The sequence below is a fragment of the Ictalurus furcatus genome, chromosome 13 (genome assembly GCF_023375685.1).
Source record: "Ictalurus furcatus strain D&B chromosome 13, Billie_1.0, whole genome shotgun sequence".
In the NCBI taxonomy this organism is placed as follows: Eukaryota; Metazoa; Chordata; class Actinopteri; order Siluriformes; family Ictaluridae; genus Ictalurus; species Ictalurus furcatus.
Genome location: NC_071267.1, coordinates 1,029,573 through 1,049,710, shown reverse-complemented (window position 1 = coordinate 1,049,710; position 20,138 = coordinate 1,029,573). Strand labels below are relative to the sequence as shown.

General features: G+C 42.2%; 1 protein-coding gene across 5 annotated transcripts in view; it reads left to right on the top strand.

Annotated features, from left to right (window-relative positions):
* The first annotated feature begins 9,621 nt into the window (after positions 1-9,621).
* aclyb (ATP citrate lyase b) overlaps positions 9,622-20,138 on the top strand; it is a 14,283-nt gene continuing 3,766 nt past the window's right edge. Inside the window, exons 1-24 of one of the 5 annotated variants that reach the window (XM_053639452.1) lie at positions 9,622-9,796; positions 11,380-11,495; positions 11,620-11,786; positions 11,889-12,011; positions 12,134-12,196; positions 12,281-12,471; positions 12,559-12,638; positions 12,969-13,099; positions 13,221-13,339; positions 13,452-13,588; positions 13,719-13,780; positions 13,887-14,004; positions 14,089-14,243; positions 14,333-14,426; positions 14,816-14,872; positions 15,388-15,417; positions 17,154-17,295; positions 17,663-17,831; positions 18,531-18,635; positions 18,769-18,965; positions 19,222-19,303; positions 19,476-19,586; positions 19,671-19,798; positions 19,995-20,088. In XM_053639452.1, coding sequence (XP_053495427.1) covers positions 11,628-11,786; positions 11,889-12,011; positions 12,134-12,196; positions 12,281-12,471; positions 12,559-12,638; positions 12,969-13,099; positions 13,221-13,339; positions 13,452-13,588; positions 13,719-13,780; positions 13,887-14,004; positions 14,089-14,243; positions 14,333-14,426; positions 14,816-14,872; positions 15,388-15,417; positions 17,154-17,295; positions 17,663-17,831; positions 18,531-18,635; positions 18,769-18,965; positions 19,222-19,303; positions 19,476-19,586; positions 19,671-19,798; positions 19,995-20,088 — 2,547 coding nt within the window. In that variant the 5' untranslated portion in view covers positions 9,622-9,796; positions 11,380-11,495; positions 11,620-11,627. Of the gene's footprint in view, positions 9,797-9,816; positions 10,057-11,379; positions 11,496-11,619; positions 11,787-11,888; positions 12,012-12,133; positions 12,197-12,280; positions 12,472-12,558; positions 12,639-12,968; positions 13,100-13,220; positions 13,340-13,451; positions 13,589-13,718; positions 13,781-13,886; positions 14,005-14,088; positions 14,244-14,332; positions 14,427-14,815; positions 14,873-15,387; positions 15,418-17,153; positions 17,296-17,662; positions 17,832-18,530; positions 18,636-18,768; positions 18,966-19,221; positions 19,304-19,475; positions 19,587-19,670; positions 19,799-19,994; positions 20,089-20,138 lie in introns of those variants that run through there. The other 4 variants (XM_053639453.1, XM_053639451.1, XM_053639454.1 and 1 more) reach the window with 4 other exon arrangements.

The window sequence follows — 20,138 nt, the reverse complement described above, 5'->3', positions numbered from 1 at the left end:
AGGCAATTGCCGACATTTGCCTAATGGTAAAGTCCGCCCCTGACTACTATTCGTCCACTTTTCACCTCTACGTATCTAAGGATGGGAGTACAATGGCAAGGGTCTTGGCCCAGGTGGTGGCTATCATCCTGTAGCATAGCTCTCAAAAACTCTAAAACTTGTAGTTCAAGGTATGCACACTGTTTGCGGTTCGCTGCTGCGTCCGCACTCATGGTCACTGATGCTGAAAAGGTAGTTCTATCCCACCCACTCACATTGCACGGACCTCATCAGGTTTTTTCTGTCCTGAATAACATTCAGTCTCAACATATGACTGCACAGCACAGAACAAGTTATTAACCCATCATTTGTACCACTTCAAAGGTTGCAACCTGTGCCTGAGTAAATATACAAGGAAAAACCACCAAACATGATGCATTACCAGCACCTAGTGAGCCCTTTCAGGCATTGCAAATTGACTTCATCACAAAAGGCGAATGTCATTAACATTTACATTTATTCATTTAGCAGATGCGTTTATCCAAAGCGACTTACAAATGAGAAAATACAAGCATACCTTAGTTGTTGGCCCGTGGCTGAATCTTCCTTGACTTCGACACTTCCACTTGGCAGTGCTGGGTCTGAGGCTTTGTTCATCTTGGAATTTTCCCTCTGCTGAAAGTAACGTGTTTTATTGGCTGAGCAAAATGTTGCGATTTTATCAGTATGTACACCTATTTATTTTGTGTTGAGTTTACCACTTATGTAAGCAGGGTTGGGTTCTGTTGGGTGTATCTGGCGCTTTGTGCTCGTTGGTTGGCGATGTTCTCTCCGTCTTTATGGAGCTTCTGCACAGTAGCGTCGTTTAGAATAGTCAAACTGACTTCCCCGACTGAGACGGTAATTCTCTTTAAGTCGTCCTCCTCTCCTGTACCGTTTGAGCCAAAGTTAACGTCGTACCACTTTCTAGAATTTACCATCGAGCGCACGCCGTGCAGCGTTCATTTACAGAGCAAATGATTCTGCGTAGCTACTTCTGTTGTAGTTTTTCACTTCGCCCTTTTATGTGACGACATCACATACGTATATGGCAGGTGTGTGCGCATGTGCGTGGTTGTGTCACGTGATGCCAATGCCGCCGATACACTATATACAGGTTTGTGGTTTATTGATACACAAGTTAATTTCACTCAGTTTATTACACTAAAATGATATCTACTGATCTTCTAATCTACAGGGTTACAAGTTAAATATGAACCAAACACTAAATCAATTTTGTTTATTGTTTTGACCGAAAAACGGCATTTATTGTACGCAGTCTTTTCTACCACCAGCAGTCAATACTTCGGTTCTCTACAGCCAAATCTGAATAATACTGATGTCTTTTGTGTCAACACTGACTACATTAAAGTGTAAAATGAAATGGACAGCGGGATCATTAAGGGAGAAACCGTGTACCGGACTAAAACAGACCGATAAAAAGGTCCACAGTGAGTGTGTCGGGTCCAAGAGGTACCGGAGGTACTGCATACACACCGTAAATCCTGAACTGGCCCATACATATACAATAAAAAATTAATATTTTACATTTTGGATGTTTTTATTATATTTTATACAGATTGTGAGCCTGGAAGGAAAACATGGGGCATTATTTACTATTATTTAACTACACACGAACACACGATTATTTCTGCTCAGCTCTTTTCTTCTTATGGTTAATCTAGAATGATTCGATATTCTGTAAAATCCCTGTAAGATTTAGTTTGTAATTGAATTATACTGTATAGTGTAATATAAAACAATTTATTTACAGATGATATAACGGATTTATATCAATTCATTTGTTCATGTACCGTTCGTTTCTACAATTCTTTTAGTTTGTTTTTGTTGTTGTAATGAGGTTTTTTTTTTTCGTCTATGCATTGTTTACACCGTATCGATCAGCCCCAGAATAATAAATCACTTACAATATCAAACAAACAATTGTTTACTACATCTTTATTATACAGAATGTACGACAGTATGTGATACACGAATCGGTCAGAAGTGCAGAAGAATTTCAGCTATAGAAATTTTTTTATTTAAAAACGAACTAAATATGTACGTTCGCTGTAAACACATGTACATAAACACATGTACATAAACACATGTACATAAACACATGTAGATAAGCACATGTACATAAACACATGTACATAAACACATGTAGATAAACACATGTACATAAACACGTGTAGATAAACACATGTACATAAACACATGTACATAAACACATGTACGCATGCGAGGTATCACATATCACCAAGCCTGACATATTTGAAATGAGTACATCACTCAGTCCCACATGAACACTATACACTATATTAGCTAAACACATCCATTCTGTCTTTCAGTTTGTTTCCTTTTGTAAATAATCATCTCCACGTGATGTTTTATTCATGTGGATCTGTGCTGATTCGAGTCAGGTCAGTTCACTCGTCACTTTTCAATGCAATGCTTCTCTTTTGTGCTTTAGGTCCATGTTCCTGTATCCTGGACAGAGTCGCGAGGACAGTACCCCAAGCTCAGGATGGAAACCTGGAAATGAATTTTTTTAAACAAATTAGTCTTTACCTCGTGTGTGTGATGGTTCTATCAGATGACCTCGCGGTTAGAAAGCGACTGCTGGTGAACATGTGGTCTCTTAATGATGACATCACACACCTCAAAAGCAAACGGAATACCAGACAGTAGATATGAGAGGGGTATAAATAAGACCTGCGCTCCAGAGGCAGGTTCTAATCACTAAGCAGGCACCTGATCTTCAGCACCTGATTCTAATTATATGGATTTGAAGGTGTGATAAATGTAGGGGTGTACTTACTTTTTTTCCATGTGACTTTAAATTGTGAAAATTACTACATAATGTCAATCTTATGTGTCATTGGAGTGTATCATCTTTATTAATAAGCACAGATTCAAAGAGGATCAAATGTTTGCTTGTCCATATACAGTGCCCTCCATTAATATTGGCACCCCTGGTAAATATGAGCAAAGATGGCTGTGAAAAATTGTCTTTATTGTTTAACCTTTTGATGTTTTGTTAAAAAAAATTCACAAAAATACTCTGCTCTCATGGATATCAAATAATTACAAACACAACTCAGGTTTATCAACAAAAAAATCTTTGTTAAATATAGATGTGCAACAATGACCCTTTTAGTCAATACTTTGTGCTAGCTCCCTTTGCCAAGATAACAGCTCTGAGTCTTCTCCTGTAACGCTGATGAGGTTGGAGAATACATGGCGAGGGATCTGAGGACGCTCCTCCATACAGAATCTCTCCAGATCTTTCTAATTTCGAGGTCCACGCTGGTGGACTCTCCTCTTCAGTTCACCCCACAGGTTTTCTATGGGGTTCAGGTCAGGGGACTGGGATGGTCATGGCAGGATCTTGATTTTGTGGTCAGTAAACCATTTCTGTGTTGATTTTGATGATGTTTTGGATCATCGTCCTGCTGGAAGATCCAACCACGGCCCATTTGAAGCTTTCTGGCAGAGGCAGTCAGGTTTTCATTTAATATCTGTTGATATTTGATAGAGTCCATGATGCCATGTATCCTAACAAAATGTCCAGGTCCTCTGGCAGAAAAACAGTCCCAAAACATTAAAGATCCACCTCCATATTTAACCGTGGGCATGAGGTACTTTTCCATATGGCTACCTCTCTGTGTGCTCCAAAACCACCTCTGTGTTTATTACCAAAAAGCTCTATTCTGGTTTCATCTGACCATAGAACCCGATCCATTTGAAGTTCCAGTAGTGTCGGCACACTGAAGACGCTCGAGTTTGTTCTTGGATGAGAGTAGAGGCTTTTTTCTTGAACCCCTTCCAAACAGCTTGTGGTGATGTCGGTGACTTCAGATTGTAGTTTTGGAGACTTTCTGACCCCAAGACACAACTAACTTCTGCAGTTCTCCAGCTGTGATCCTTGGAGATGTTTTATCCACTCGAACCGTCCTCTTCACAGTGCGTTGAGGCGATATAGACACACGTCCAATTCCAGGTCGATTCATAACATTTCCAGTCGACTGGAACTTCTTAATTATTGCCCTGATGGTGAAATGGGCGTTTTCAATGCTTGTGCTATTTTCTTATAGACATAGTCTTTCCCATTGTTATGAGTGACTAAGGGGATTTGGCCTGTGTGTTACCTAATATTTGAACTACTTCCTGTTCCTAGTCACCCAGGTGTACTAAAATTATTTTCAAATATACTTCAAATATATTTTTCTCATATGAATTCATGGGGTGCCAATAATTGTTGCACACCTATATTTAACAGTTTTTTTTGTTGATAAACCTGTGTTGTGTTTGTAATTGTTTGATATCTATGAGAGCAGAGTATTTTTGTAGATTATTTGCACAAATGATTAAAAGTTAAAACAATAAAGAAGATTCTTCACAGCCTTCCTTGCTCATATGTACCAAGTGTGCCAATATTAATGGAGGACGCTGTATACTTATTTCCCCCACTGTAATAATAAAATATGGTACTAAAGAATGAAATAATTACTCTGTGTGTGTGTGTGTGTGTGTGTGGAATCAGAAACAGTGCATTGTGTGGTAAATACTAAAGTGACAATAAACACAACGAGACGAATCACTCCAATCAGCCATATTTTATTGTGATCACTGCAATTATTCCTCATGATGCAGATTGTGGAGGTCAATCTGGAAAATCACAGGCAGATGTTCAAGGCGCTGGATGTCCTCCAAGTAGTGCAGAACCACCTTTTCTTTAATAAACTCGATGAATTTTTCATCTGTTAATATGGATCTGTGTATATTTTCAACCCAGCGCTTTATAATCGCAGATTTAAACTTATCATAATGAGGCTCAATTTCTTTAAAGCTCTCCCCGATTATCTCTTTCACATTCTTTATCATTTCTGATACGAGTTGTTCTGCTCTTTCTCCTATTTTCTCCTTCCACTCCTTATAAGTCAGTTCTAAATCTAGAGATTTAGGTGATATTTTATTTTCATAAACTACCTTCTTTTTATCTTCGGGAATATTCTTCATAAATTTTTTAAATTCATTATTATATCCATCCATCCATCTTCTACCGCTTACTCCTTCATTAATATTAAATGTAACAGAAGACTTTGATTGAGGATCCAAATCATACACTTCTATGATTTCCTCAATATAATCTTCCAATATACTTTTTTTAAAAATTTTATCCATCTCTGTGTAACATATATAATATTTTGTGAAGCAGATGTACGTTTTAAACGTATGCTTCTGACTGAAAGAGAGTAAATTATACATACAGGGCGTGTGATTATTTCTCCCTATACAAGGATTATACCATGTGTAAATCCACATTTCAGAAATCTTTTTTTCATGTTTTTCGATAATTTTTGTAACATCCTTAATGATTTTGTCCTCACGGTGGGATTCACTGTGGGATTTACGGTGGGATTCACTGTGGGAGTCGTCTAGGTCAAATGATTCGATTCCAGTTGAGGAATTATCTTCCCACTTTATGATTGCGAATGCATATTGCTTATGTTCTCCAGTCTCTGGAATATTGATATCAGATTTTTTAAACATTTCTAAAAACTGTTTCTTTATATCAGTGTCATTAACTCCCTTTTCTCTGGGCAGCTGCGTATCTTTGATGTTACTTAATGCCTCTTTTCTTTTAATTAAAATATTCCAAAATAATTTTAAGATTAAACTCTCACTGATCTTATCGGTCTTTATATTATTTTGATCGTTACATATATCGCCAAGGAAAGTGTATTCCAACAGGTCAGACGATGTTTCTGTCCTGAAGCAAACAAACAAATAAACAAAAAAAGGCCAAAAGTTAGTCGACTTAATATTGCACACCGATATTTTAATAATGTATAAAGACGATAACGGCATGAAAGTAATAAATAACATACATTTATAGAATGTAACAACAACAACAACAATAATAATAATAACAATAATAATGATCATGATGATCATAATAATAATATAAGAATAATGACAATATAATAATTGTTGACATTTTGTTGAATAATTGTTGGCTTTTTCCTACAGATCAATCACCACAGTTAGGGAATGGTGGAGGGGGAAAAAACAATAAAACCATCCTGATAAACAAAACCCTTAATAAAACCTCTCCAAGGCCTGCACACATCCAGCATCAGGGTACTAAAAAAGCGTACCAAACTGTACTAGTCCTTGTTGCTGGGTTGGCCCTCTTAAACGTACACCTTTCTGTATCTTTATCTTTTACCTGGGAAGGTGAATCTCGTGTTGCATGGAATTATGCACCTTAGATCTTTTTTAAAAGGTACACTATTATTCCCCTGACGGCCGCTAGAGGGCAACCTCACTCATGACTTTATTGTCTTCCTTCGTCATCAGGTTCACTTCCTGTGTTTGTGTTTAAATGTGCTAAAACGGGATGTTCCTACACTGTTTTTTCACAAAATCCAGAAGATGCTCGCGTATTATTACATATATGTTATAAATAGAGATATTTATAAATAAGGACATTTGATGAACTGAGTTAATAATGAGAACATTAACAATAGGAGTACATGCGAGAGGACAGGAAACCACCTCGCATGGTCAGTAGTGCATGCTGGGAGGTTTCTGGGTTTGTTCAGCAGTGTCTGCTTCTAATGATCTCGATATAGGACATGAGTATAGGTTTTATAAGTATACTGTTTGATGCAGTAGGAAAAGCAGAGATGGGAATGTGTGTGTGACTGGAACACACACACACACACACACACACACACACACACACAGTCTAATAATAAAGTAGTAGTAGCAGTAGTAGTAATAATACATGGGTTGTTATTATTTTATTTACTTTATGTACTTTGGAATTTTTTCATCATAATACTCACTTGTTCTTAGTGTCAGAAGGTTCGGTGCTGACATCTCTCTTTTTCCTGCAGACCAATCACATCATCATCATCATCATCATCAAACACACACACACACACACACAATCTGAATTTAGACTCATTTACTTTGAGAGACTAAAACAAGAATGTAAAAAATAAATAATAATACTTAAAGATAGATGTAAGCAGTGTTGTTCTATTAAGTCCATTCTATAAGAACAATAATAGTATAGATATATATGTGTGTGTGTGTGTGTGTGTGTGTGTGTGTGTGCGCAGATAGAGAGAGAGAGGAGGGGCTTGGGGGGCGGGGGGATCTTACGCTGTTGGACCGCCTTCCGGTTCAGAAGACAAACGTTTTGACGATTTCTGATTGAAAAAGAGAAACAGAACAAAACATTTATTTAACAGCTGAAAAATACTCTCTCTCTCTCTCTTTTTCTGCCCCCCCCTTCTCCTCTCTCTCTCTCTCTCTCTGCCCCCCTTCTCCTCCCTCTCTCTCTCTCTCTCTCTCTCTCTCTCTCTTTCTGCCCCACTTCTCCTCCCTTTCTCTCTCTCTCTCTCTCTCTGCCCCCCTTCTCCTCCCTCCCGCCCTCTCTCTCTCTCTGCCCCCCTTCTCCTCCCTCTCTCTCTCTCTCTCTGCCCCCCTTCTCCTCCCTCTCTCTCTCTCTCTCTCTCTCTCTCTCTGCCCCCTTCTCCTCCCTCCCTCTCTCTCTCTCTCTCTCTGCCCCCCTTCTCCTCCCTCTCTCCCTCCCTCTCTCTCTCTCTCTCTCTCTGCCCCCCCTTTTCCTCCCTCTCTCTTTCTCTCTCTTTTCTCTCTCTATCTTAATTTTCAGTTTCAGTTCACTATTCATCACACAATGGAATGAGTTATACCATGAATTTATGGTAAACAAAAAAAAGAATGACGCCTCATTCGTAATAAACACACACACACACACACACACACACACACACACACACACACACTGTTTAAAGAGTAAACCCTCACCTTTTTCTTTGTTTTTGTTGCCTCGGCTGGAGGGCTGGCGTCGGGGAGAGCACACAGAGACGCAGATGTTTCTTGACCAGGTTCCTGCAGGGATTCTGGCGGTACATGACTGTCTGTATCGCTGTCCTCTATTCCTGCAGGTTCTTCTGGATCAGGTGCGTCTCTGGGCTCAACCCCGTCCCAGCCCTCTGCTGTGTTTTCGCTTTTAAAACTTTCTTGTGCTTCTTCGTTTCTAGATGGAATCATTCACGAGTTTTAGGAAGTGAGGTTTGAGGTTTTATACTCTGGTGTGACGTCAGCACAGGAAATGTGGGTGGGGGCTTTACTGGAAATACATTGTGTGTGTGTGTGTGTGTGTGTGTGTGTGTGTGTGTGCGTGTGTGTGTGGAAACCCCCATAACCAGTGTGATTGTTGCTGCCAAAAACTCTTGCCTTCCCAGCAGCCTTTTTTTTCATAATTTGTGATGAAGCGTTTTGGATAAAAGTGTCCGCTAAACGAATAAACGTAAACGTAAACACTTTATTAAGTACATTGGATGTCGCTAGCTAACGTCTGCCATACCAAATGCTGACAGTAAAAGCACCCAGTGCCTGCTGCGTTTTATCTCTAAAAACCTTTTGTAGACGTTTTCCTGTAGAAGATATCGTTACCAGCATTTTAGGAAGTGAGATTTGAGCGTCCTCGGCACATAACTTCACACACACCCAAGTCTCTGGTGTCACTGATACACCGTTCTGTGTGTTTTTATTGTGACTGATGGTATCGCTGTTGCACTTATTTACTCTACAGTGTGTGTGCCTGTTCCTAGGTCATACTCTGAGGCGTGAGTACTTTTATTATGCTTTTATAGTCATTGTGAAAAGAATACGCACAAGAGAGATTTGTAATAAAGAGATACAGAAAAGGATCTATTTCCTTCTGAAACAGGAAGTCAGTAAGTGACGGTGTGTTGAAGCACTTGACTGATTTACACGACAGCTAATAGCGTCTAAAATACGCTAGGCCACACCCCCAGCCAATCTTTGATTTGTACCTAGCTGTATATGGAGAACGGTATAAAAATTTATAATTCAGCTGTCCACTTTTTCAGTCCATTTTAACCGGGACAACTTTAATCCCAGAGGGTGAGACGGCGTACGCGTTCGACATGAGGTGACGGAGATCCTCAGGGAGGCGTCTGACGCATCCGAGCGGGAGATAACACGATGCCGCTGACTCTTAGTTGTGGAGACCAGGTATGAAGACGGAATTCTTAATCGGTCTGAGAGAGAGGCGTTCCAGCAAGTTGTTCAAAATCGCACAAACCCCGCCCCCTTCCATGCCAATAAAGCCCACCCATTAATTCACAGTTGGAAAAGGAAACAGTGTGTGTGATGCACGGCAAATAAAAAAACAAAACAGAAAACATGTAGATTAAGACACACTCCTGTAGGGGCGGGGCATATGCGTTGAAGGAAGCATTTAATTGGATAAACACAAGGTTAGTACAGGATGAGTCATCAAAAAAATTTGGCTCAAATATACAATTAAAACAAGAATGTCTTTAAAACTAAAGGACAGGTACACATAATCAAATGACCCATGTTGAATTTAAATAAAAACAACCGTGTATTGTGTTTTATGTGAAGTATTTGCATAAAAAACTGATGAACCGGTTATAAGGAAAAAAGAACAAACAACGCCTTGCGTTGGCGTCCAGGGTCACGTGGTGCCGTATTTCAGCCAATCAGAGTGGAGTGACGTTGTGGCGAGATGATGAGGCGAGAGACTGGCGACACAAGCTAAGCTGTACCGGCAGTGAGTGAGCGCTCGTGCTGTCGGTGCCTGTCAGTGTACGGTGTTAGCGTTAGCGCTCGCGCGCGTCGGCGGGACACACAGCAAGCTCTCGTGAGCGTTAGCTTCTTCGCGCGGTTCTTCATCTGCACAGTAAGAGCTGCCAAGGTTGCAGAGTTAACGTCATATTTAGCGCGAGCCTGGTCGAGTCTCAAACTGCGCTCTGTAGTGTACACGAGTGCACTATGTAGGGCGCGACCCCAGGAGTGTAGCTCCACCCTATCTAGTGACCAGCGAGCCGTTTGAGATGTGACCCGTTCCTGTTAGCAAAACTCTGCTGTAGTAACTTCGGCTGTAGTAACTTCGGCTGTAGTTTGTTTTTTTTGTGTGTGAAATGAGTTAATGTGTTGGAGGTAGAATATTAAATTAGTCAAAATAACACCAGTTAGCGTGTTTAATAATGTTAGTTCCGCTTTGTTGTTGTTGTGAAAACATATATAATTTTTTCTCCTTTGGCTGTAGTTAGCCGTTAGCATGTTCACTCCTTCTTCTCCAGTGAAATGAGCTAGCTAGTTAGCATCGCCTTCTGACAGACTGAACTTGTAATGAATACAGCAGCGTTATTACAGAAATTCATGTTTATATTGTACAGATGTTTACATTGCGTTTATTGGATGGTGTGCGCGTGTATAAATATATTAATGTGTGTATATATATAAAAAAGTTCTATCTAAATAAATAGAATATGAATATTTCGCACGCTTAGCGGCGTTAGAGTGTAAACTATGGAAGGCCAAATGGGTCAGATTCGCACAGAACGGCTTTTGTGACTTTTTATGCTGCAAAAAAGTGACACGTCAAAAACGGTTAAAAAGCACTTTTCAGCTGAAGATATTGCAGTGTTGTAAGAAACTTACAAATATTATTTATCATCAGATTCGTTTCGTTAAAGCGTCTAGTGAGGAAAGCGATATCCGCCCTCTTCTGCATACATCATCTCACAGACGCATCGGATTGGCTGATGTCTGTGATTGACAGGAGAGGGAGGATGCCCCTCTCACCCTGAATTTTGTTCTTTTTTCTGAATTCTTTTTTTTCCTCTTTAAATTCTTTTTTTTTTTTTTTTTTTTTTTAAATGCTTGTGTGAAGTGAGTCCCTTTTGGTGGTCCATAATAGCATTGTCTACACACCCTGTTGAGCTTAGAATAAAGTGTGTGTGTATGTGTGGGGGGGGACGTGCAAGCACTGAGCCATAATTTACCATTATAAATACATCCCTGTGGATATACAGTGTTATTACAGATGGAGATGATGATGATGATGATGATGATGATGATGATAATAATAATAATACAGCTGTCTCGCTGTTCTCACACAGAGGGAGAGAAAGGTGTGTGTGTGTGTGTGTGTGTGTGTGTGTGTGTGGCAGGACAAGTTGTGCTGGTTAGATCGCGCACACTGACCTGTTTGTTCGTCAGGTTTGTTTGATGTATGTCATAAAAATGAAACTCTCATGAGATAATCCACTTCTTTTTCCTCACACACACGTACATAGTGTTACAGCGCAAACAGTAACTGTGTGTTGACAAAAGGCTTGGCCGGTACAGAAATGATGTCCTTCTCCTTGACCTTTTGCTGTGGTTACTTTAGTCTTGCAGTGTAGCGTTGGACGAAGTGCTATACAGGTGACGAACGGCGTAATCGTTCTTTCTTTCTTTCTGTTTTTCTTCTTCCAGGAGAACAAAAGGAGTGTATGTAAGGGTTACTAATGTGAACAATACTGTTCCTGTAGCTCGTGCGTGTACGTGTGCGGACGGATCATATCGCTAAGCCAGGAGTGCAAGACGAGCAGGTTTAAATATAACTATACGTTCGTCACGTGTAGCTGGTGTCTTGTGGGTGTGGCCTGTGCAGGTCTAAATCTCCAGTCTACAGCTGACTATACAACTTATAGAAAACTGTGTGTGTGTGTGTAGGTGACGCCATGTCTGCCAAAGCCATCTCTGAGCAGACGGGGAAGGAGTTCCTGTATAAACACATCTGTACGACGGCGGCCGTTCAGAACCGCTTCCTGTACGCCAGCGTCACAGCCGAGACTGACTGGGAGCGACTCACAAAGGACCACCCGTGGCTCCTTACTCAGGTGTGTGTGTGTGTGTGTGTGTGTGTGTGTGTGTGTGTGTGTGTGTGTGTGTGGGCTTACACACACATGGTAGTATCGTATAACGTTTGTCCTCCTGTGCAGCGATTGGTCGTGAAGCCTGATCAGCTGATCAAGCGCAGGGGAAAGCTGGGACTGGTGGGCGTCGACCTGGACCTCCAGGGCGTTCGTGATTGGCTGAAGTCGCGCATGATGAAAGAAACTACAGTAAGTCCTGTGTGGTGTCTGTTTATCAGTAGGTGTGTGTGTGCGGATAATCGCTTAAGTGTAATTATTAATTTAATATGCGTTAATCAGCCGTGTGTTTGTGTCCCCCCGCCCCCGCGCAGGTCGGAAAGGCGAAGGGAATCCTGAAGAAATTCCTTATCGAGCCGTTTGTGCCACACTCGCAGGTATAAACAGGCGAAAATGCACAACACTTTATGTATCGTTTACTGTGGTGGTGTTTATTTATTTAATCGCGGTTTGTTTCTCAGGAGGAGGAGTTTTACGTGTGCATCTATGCCACGCGTGACGGAGACCACGTGCTTTTCCATCACGAAGGCGGCGTGGACGTCGGGGACGTCGACGACAAAGCGCGGCGCCTGGCGGTCGGCGTGGACGAGAAACTTGCTGCGGCCTCCGTGACCGAACAGCTGCTCGCACACGTTCCTGACGAGAAGAAGGAGTGAGTGTCCGCATGCAGGCGTCACTATGGAAACGATGACGTGTTAACTAACCTAAACCTGTGCTATGTGTGTGTGTGTGTTCTCAGAGTTCTGGCCAGTTTTATCGTCGGACTCTTTAACCTGTACGAGGATTTGTACTTCACCTATCTTGAGATCAACCCACTCGGTACGTGCTCTTAAATCAAGGAGCAGGATAACCACTCCCTCTGTAGGCTGCCTACGTTCTAGTGCACTACGTTGAGGTTTGGAATGAACCGAAATCGCATCACGCCAGTCATAATTATAAAATCATCCCGGTTTATGGTATCAGAATATTCAAATCAGTCTGGGAGTTCTGGATTCTGATTGGTCAGAAGGTGCTGATTATTTTTCCCGTAACAGACGACAAACCTGTCCTGTTTTATTCCGTGCATGAAAACACGTATAAAGAGTTAATAATAATAATAATAATAATAATAATTATTATTATAATATTCTAATTATTCTTTTGAACTAGTTGTCACGCAGGAAGGTGTGTACGTTCTGGACATGGCAGCCAAAATTGATGCCACGGCGGATTTCATCTGTAAACCGAAGTGGGGCGACGTGGAGTTCCCTCCTCCGTTTGGCCGAGAAGCCTATCCTGAGGTAACGTTTTATTTATTTATTTATTTATTTATGTATTTATGGGTGTGTATGACTTGTACTTGTATCACAAATACATGAAGCAACATGACTCCATTTTGTGTGTGTGTGTGTGTGTGTGTAGGAAGCCTACATAGCAGATCTGGATGCTAAGAGCGGCGCGAGTCTCAAACTCACCCTGCTGAACCCCAGAGGGCGGATCTGGACCATGGTGGCAGGAGGAGGAGCCTCCGTCGTCTACAGGTAGAGGCGATAACAAACATATTTGCATAGCCCCGCCCCTTTCATCAATCTGCAAATTATTATTGTTTAGTGTCTGTTTCATCAGTGTGTGTGTGTGTGTGTGTCGTCTCAGCGACACCATCTGTGATCTGGGCGGAGTGGATGAGCTGGCGAACTACGGCGAGTATTCCGGCGCTCCGAGCGAACAGCAGACGTACGACTACGCCAAGACCATCCTCTCGCTCATGACTCGCGAGAAACACCCTGACGGTCAGTGTGTGTGTGTCGATCGGCAACACAACATGGCTTATAGCAGGCGTTTATTATAATAATAATAATAATAATAATAATAATAATAATAATAGTTCTCGTCTCGGCCGTTTGTGTGATTCTCCGACAGGTAAAGTTCTGATCATCGGAGGAAGCATCGCTAACTTCACCAACGTAGCAGCTACTTTTAAGGTAAGAGTCTTTCTTTCTCAGTCTGTCCATCAGTAATTAAAAGTAAAAGCAGATTTCTTTGTATGTACTTGATTATCGTGGCTGTGTGCGTTATATTTATTTTCAGGGCATAGTGAGGGCCATTAAGGACTATCAGGGTCCTCTGAAGGAGCATGAGGTGACTATTTTTGTGCGTCGAGGAGGACCGAATTACCAAGAAGGCCTGCGGGTGATGGGAGAAGTCGGTACGTGTGCAGTAGGGTAGAGCTTTTATTTTATGTGTTTATTTTATTATTATAACGTCATTAATAGCGTTAACGTGTTTGTAGGAAAGACCACCGGGATTCCCATCCACGTGTTCGGCACAGAGACTCACATGACCGCCATCGTCGGCATGGCGCTTGGACATCGCCCCATCCCGAATCAGCCTCCGGTCGCCGCCCACACCGCCAACTTCCTGCTTAATTCGAGTAGCAGTGCCGCGGTGAGCGAGCGGGAATCTATAGATGTTACTCTTATGAATTCTCTTATCCCATTGATACCGAGTTGTATTTATCTTCTCTTCCCTCTCAGACTCCAGCAGCTACCAGAACGGCTTCATTTTCTGAGCACAGACCTAACAATGATGTCACACCGGCTAAAAAGCCCAAACCTGGAGTCCCACCAGGTAATTATCAACCACCTGAAACAGACATTTAATGAAAACCCTCCTCCTTCAGCTTGGAGGTATTGTTGACCGCCAAGTGCTCGAGGGTCACGCTCATCCCGAGGAGCCGAGGGAACCCCCCCCCCCCCCCCAACTTTTCTATGTTCTTCACATTTTCTTTTGACTGGACTGAAGATCCCCATACACACACACACACACTCTTCTTCATTTGCTTATTCTCTTTGCTTATCTGTTTTTGTTCATTTTTTCTTTTTTTAACCTATCTGTTCTTCCTCTTTCATGATTTTTAATTTTGCCCTCTTCCTCTTTTTTTTTTTTCTTCCATTCCTTTATACGACCCCTCCCTCGTTCCTTTTCTCCTCTTCTCAAACATCTCGACGCCTCGTAAGCGTGCTCTCTCTACCAAACTTGGTCAGTGACGAGTGCACGCAGCACCGCTGTCAAAGGTAAGAGGTCATGCCAGGGGTCACGTTTCATCCTCCCTTGCACTCTTGCCCCTTGTGAAGTGAATTTATTGCTTGGTTCTCGGGTCGAGAAGTCGAGATTCCCAGCTAGGCATGTGTTCGTACGTGCCAAATTTTCACATCACGTGAGCAAGTTTAAGGTCCCGTTTGAAAGATAACCGCTCCGACTACCAAAAATACTGCTTACCCGGGTGACCTCATCACCTCGGCGTGGTCCGTCGTTTCATATCCGTTCTGAACATGGGTAAATAACGATACGCCACGTGAGCATTTATCAGCACATGCCTGGTTCCAGCCTATAGGGGGCGAATGTCCTGAATGAAGGTGTTTATGGTTGTGATGATTTGCACAGAAGATTAAATGTAATCCGGAGCATGGCGTGGGTGTGCGTGTGTGGTTTTACTAACCTGCAGTGTGTCTCAGATAACCACAGATATGAAACAAATTCATTGATGTGTAAAGTATTTATTTATGTGTGTGTGTTGTGTGGTGAACAGAGCACAGCAGCACAGCAGATCGGAGCCGAGGTAGGGACGAGTGTGCTAGCTGCTGCACTGTGTGTATCTGTGTGTCTCTCTCTCTCTCTCTCTCTCTCTCTGTATATCTGTGTATAGCTCTGTGTGTGTCTCTCTCTCTCAGCGTGCTCCTGGATTTGCTGTGGCTCTGTGGTGTGGACACGGTACCTGACCGGTGTGATGAATACGGGCCTTGTTCCAATACTGTTTCTATTACACACTAACCCCCTTCATCTGTTTCCGTTAAGATTATAGACACTGGAAAGGTTTACACAACAGAGTTCCAATTTCTTAATCGTCGTAAACACACTGCATCTTTTTTTTAGGACAGGAAGAGAGAATGTGTGCATGCGTGCAAACGTTTCTAGTGTCCATGTACTTGGCGTGCTAGTTAGTTAGTAATAAAACTCCGTAGGCAACGTACAAGCTCGAGCAATTCACAACATACGCTGCGTTCGAATAACCCCTATAACTTGGCGCCACCAAGGTCTCTCTTTAACCCTGAGTTACATCGGATCAACATGGCCGCCTCACAGCATCAGCAGGAAACAGTGCAGCACTTCTTTACTTTTAAAAGTGTTGCACTTTATATATTAGTGAATGTGACGAGGGTGTGTTGGATTTCATAATCAGACTTAAAGCAGGGATGGAAACCCTGGTGGGTGTGTGTGTGTGTGTGTGTGTGTGTGTGTGTGTGTGTGTGAGATAAGCTGGAGGTTATTTGAGGATAATTTTAATGTCTCTTGAGCACCCCCTAGTGTTAGGCAGGAGCATTGCTCGCTGATTTTATTCTGCTTACACTCTGCTTATGCGTTTCCCCACTTTTTAAAAAATTTTTTTTTTTTTTTTTTTACCCATAATCATTATTGGGAGGATGGGTATGTGGTAATAATCGGGTAAATTGGTACACTGGGATATTAAAGACATACAGTATTGGGTGTTTTTATTTATTTATATTTTCCCCAATAACCAAGAACTGATCCAAACAGGAGCTGATGGTACTTGGGGTTCGAGTTGATACGATAAAGATGTTATATCATGATACTTGAGGCATTTCTATGATATATAATCACACTCTGTCAGTAGAGCAGAAGAAAACAAATAAAAACTGAACACCATTCAATGATATTTTTATTTAATGTCTACAAAAAGGTAATTACCCAAACATTTTACTGATTCTAACAGTAAATGTAAAATGTTTACAATATTAAAGATTCAGTACAAAAATTTTAAATGAAGTCAGCTGCAAAATAACCACTTTTTTGTTCATTTTTCTAACATAAAAAAAAAAAATTCACGAAATTTCATGATGTCTCAGAAAAGTCTGCCATGACATGGTTTATGGTGATGTCGATACTACTATATCGTCCCAGCTGTAGTCACAATCAGCATTACAGAGCAAGAACACCATGGTTCACCTCAACACGGACGATGAGCTCGGGTTAACGTCACAAACAACAAACGACGGAGTGAAAATAACATCGTATGAGCAGTCGGTACTGCTTCGTCTCTTCTGAGATATTAAAATACATGTGTGTGTGTGTGTGGGTGAGAAATAAAATGGCACAAAAGCAGAATATTGAAGTTTCATGTTGTGCGGCTCGTACCTCGTACATATAACCAATCAGAAGTCGACAGTGGCATTAGTCCCGCCCCTGAGTACCATTAGTTCCTGTTTTTGCCGATTTTGAGCAGAAAACGGGACAAATTGAAACACTGAGAATGTCTCTCTCTCTCTCTCTCTCTAGCTAAAGCTACCGCTCTGTTCAGTAAACACACTAAGACTATAGTGTGGGGGATGCAGACTCGAGCGGTTCAGGGAATGCTGGACTTCGACTACGTTTGTTCTCGTGAAGAGCCCTCCGTAGCCGCCATGGTTTATCCGTTTACGTAAGTATAATCAGAAACGTTACCTGTAACGTCTCTCTCTTAAAGTTAATAACAAAACGCAGCTTGTCGTGTTGCCGAGAAACTACACCGATGTTGAAAACTTGGAGACTCCTTCCTTCCGTGAATGTTAAATCCTTACACGAAACTTCTCAAATCGCCATATCACGCTGTTGCTATGGAAACGATAATGTATTAGACGTATCGGCGTTATGTTAATATAAACCTGTTGCTTCTGTCATAGCTGCTGTTTTTAGAAAATTAATCAACACCTGCTGACCAATCACAATCCAGAACTCCACAAAGTGTGTCGAATAAACTGCTCTCTCGCTCTTCTCATCCCCCTCCCAAATGTGTTCATGTGGATCAGAGGAGACCACAAGCAGAAGTTCTACTGGGGTCATAAGGAGATCCTGTTACCCGTTTATAAGAACATGGCCGACGCCATGAAGAAGCACCCGGAAGTGGACGTCCTGATCAGCTTTGCGTCTCTGCGCTCGGCCTTCGACAGCACCATGGAGACCATGAACTACCCGCAGGTGAGGGGTTTCCACAGTAGACTGTTCAGCAGGCTCTTGTTGGTGTGTATGGTGGAGCTGTATGTATGTAACACATTCGAGTTTGAGATCAAAAGATGGATATGAGAAGAGAGTTTAGAATTTCAGCTTTTATTTCCTGGTATTTATATGTAGGCATGTTAAACCACATGGAACACAGCGCATTTTGTATCAGACCACACGATTTGTAGGCGAGCAAAAAAATACTGGAACACGTGACTGCCAGGTGTTTCCTGTTACCCAAGTGTGTCCTGTTTAACAATAAACAGCTCTGAACATCTACTCTTGGTTTGAGTCCTGGGTTTCACCAGTGAAGACTGTATTTGTCGTTAAAAAGGATAAACCAACATGAAGATCAGAGAGATGTCTATGGGAGAAAAGCGAGCTATTTTGAAGCCTATAAGAGAGGGAAAATCTATCAGGATTGATGCAGTTACTGCAAGTAAGGGAAATGCTACCCAATATTATGTTGTTTAACAATAATACCAGGAAATAAAAGCAGAAATCCTAAACTCTCGTCTCTTCTCCATCTTTTAATCTCAAACCCAAATGTCTTTGGTGTAAACTCACAAACTAATGTATTGGCCTTGGTGTTCCAATAGTTTCGGAGGGGACTGAAAAAAGAAATATTTAACGTGTGTGTGTGTGTGTGTGTGTGTGTGTGTGTGTGTGTGAGATTAGATCCACACTATAGCGATCATAGCCGAGGGAATTCCTGAGGCGCTCACACGGAAACTCATCAAAACCGCAGATGAGAAGGGGGTCACCATCATCGGCCCAGCTACGGTAAATACGCTCCTCCGCAAATCCCGCTGATTCGTCGGCTGCGTCCCAAATCACACAAATAGCGCATGCATCGGTGTTTAGCTATCTAAGAATTCCCATTTCCTATTTGCACTTCTGTGATTGGTTTATCAAGGTGGGCGGGATTAAGCCGGGCTGCTTTAAGATCGGGAACACTGGCGGGATGCTGGACAACATCCTAGCATCGAAGCTGTATCGCCCAGGCAGCGTGGCATACGTGTCCCGCTCGGGCGGCATGTCTAACGAGCTCAACAACATCATCTCGCGCTCCACAGACGGCGTGTATGAGGGCGTGGCCATCGGAGGGGACAGGTGAGAACAGTCTAGGCTTTCATCTCTTCCATTTATAGAACCTGGCTAAATAATAATTTCCTGCTGCCGGGTAAACATAGCAACAGCGCAGCGTCTGTAAATTATGGGATGGCGCCAACTCCCCACGAATGTGTTTTCTTGTTGGGGCGTGTTCACAAATAAAACCCCGCGCTGCTGTTGTAGTGAATTAACCGACCAATCAGGGTCCAGAGTTCAGCAGGGCGGCGGTGTAAGCCATGTTGCTGTGTTAACGCAGGTATCCCGGCTCGACGTTCATGGAGCACGTGCTGCGTTATGAGGACACGCCCGGGGTGAAGATGATCGTGGTGCTGGGAGAGGTGAGACACTTTTACCTGCTGTAACGTAATGATGTCACTTCCTGTGGCTCAAATGTATAACTGTGTGCAAACTGCTGATGTAATCTTGCAAAATGTCATCTTACTTTGATTCTGTCTTTCTTTGTCTCGTGTGTGTGTGTGTGTGTGTGTGTGTGTGTGTGTGTGTGTGTAGATCGGTGGTACAGAGGAGTATAAGATCTGTGAGGGCATTAAAGAGGGCAGGATCACTAAACCTGTGGTGTGCTGGTGTATCGGTACCTGCGCTACACTCTTCTCCTCTGAGGTTAGTATTGCACGTCTCCTACATACTTCGTGTGTGTGTGTGTGTGTACGTGTGTATATATCTGTGTATGTGTGTGTGTTTCAGGTGCAGTTTGGTCACGCAGGCGCGTGCGCTAATCAGACGTCGGAGACGGCTGTGGCGAAGAACATGGCCCTGCACGAGGCCGGGGTTTACGTCCCCAGGAGCTTCGACGAGCTCGGAGATGTCATCAGGTCCGAAATAATTCAAAACCCCAGTTACTGGAACAGCTGACTTTTTCAATCCTAAAACAATCCTCATTTCTAATTTAATAATAATGTGTACACCATTTGTAAAAGAACAGTTTAACATCACATTTTCCTCAAGGAATAGTAAAAACAAATATACTAAAAGGTGTGTGTGTGTGTGTGTGTGTGTGTGGTTGCTCAGGACGGTGTATGATGACCTGGTGGCGAGTGGCGTTATTGTTCCAGCACAGGAAGTTCCCCCTCCCACAGTGCCGATGGACTACTCCTGGGCCAGGGTGACTCTCCCTCTCACCTCTTTGTATTGATATTTATATCTGTGAGTATA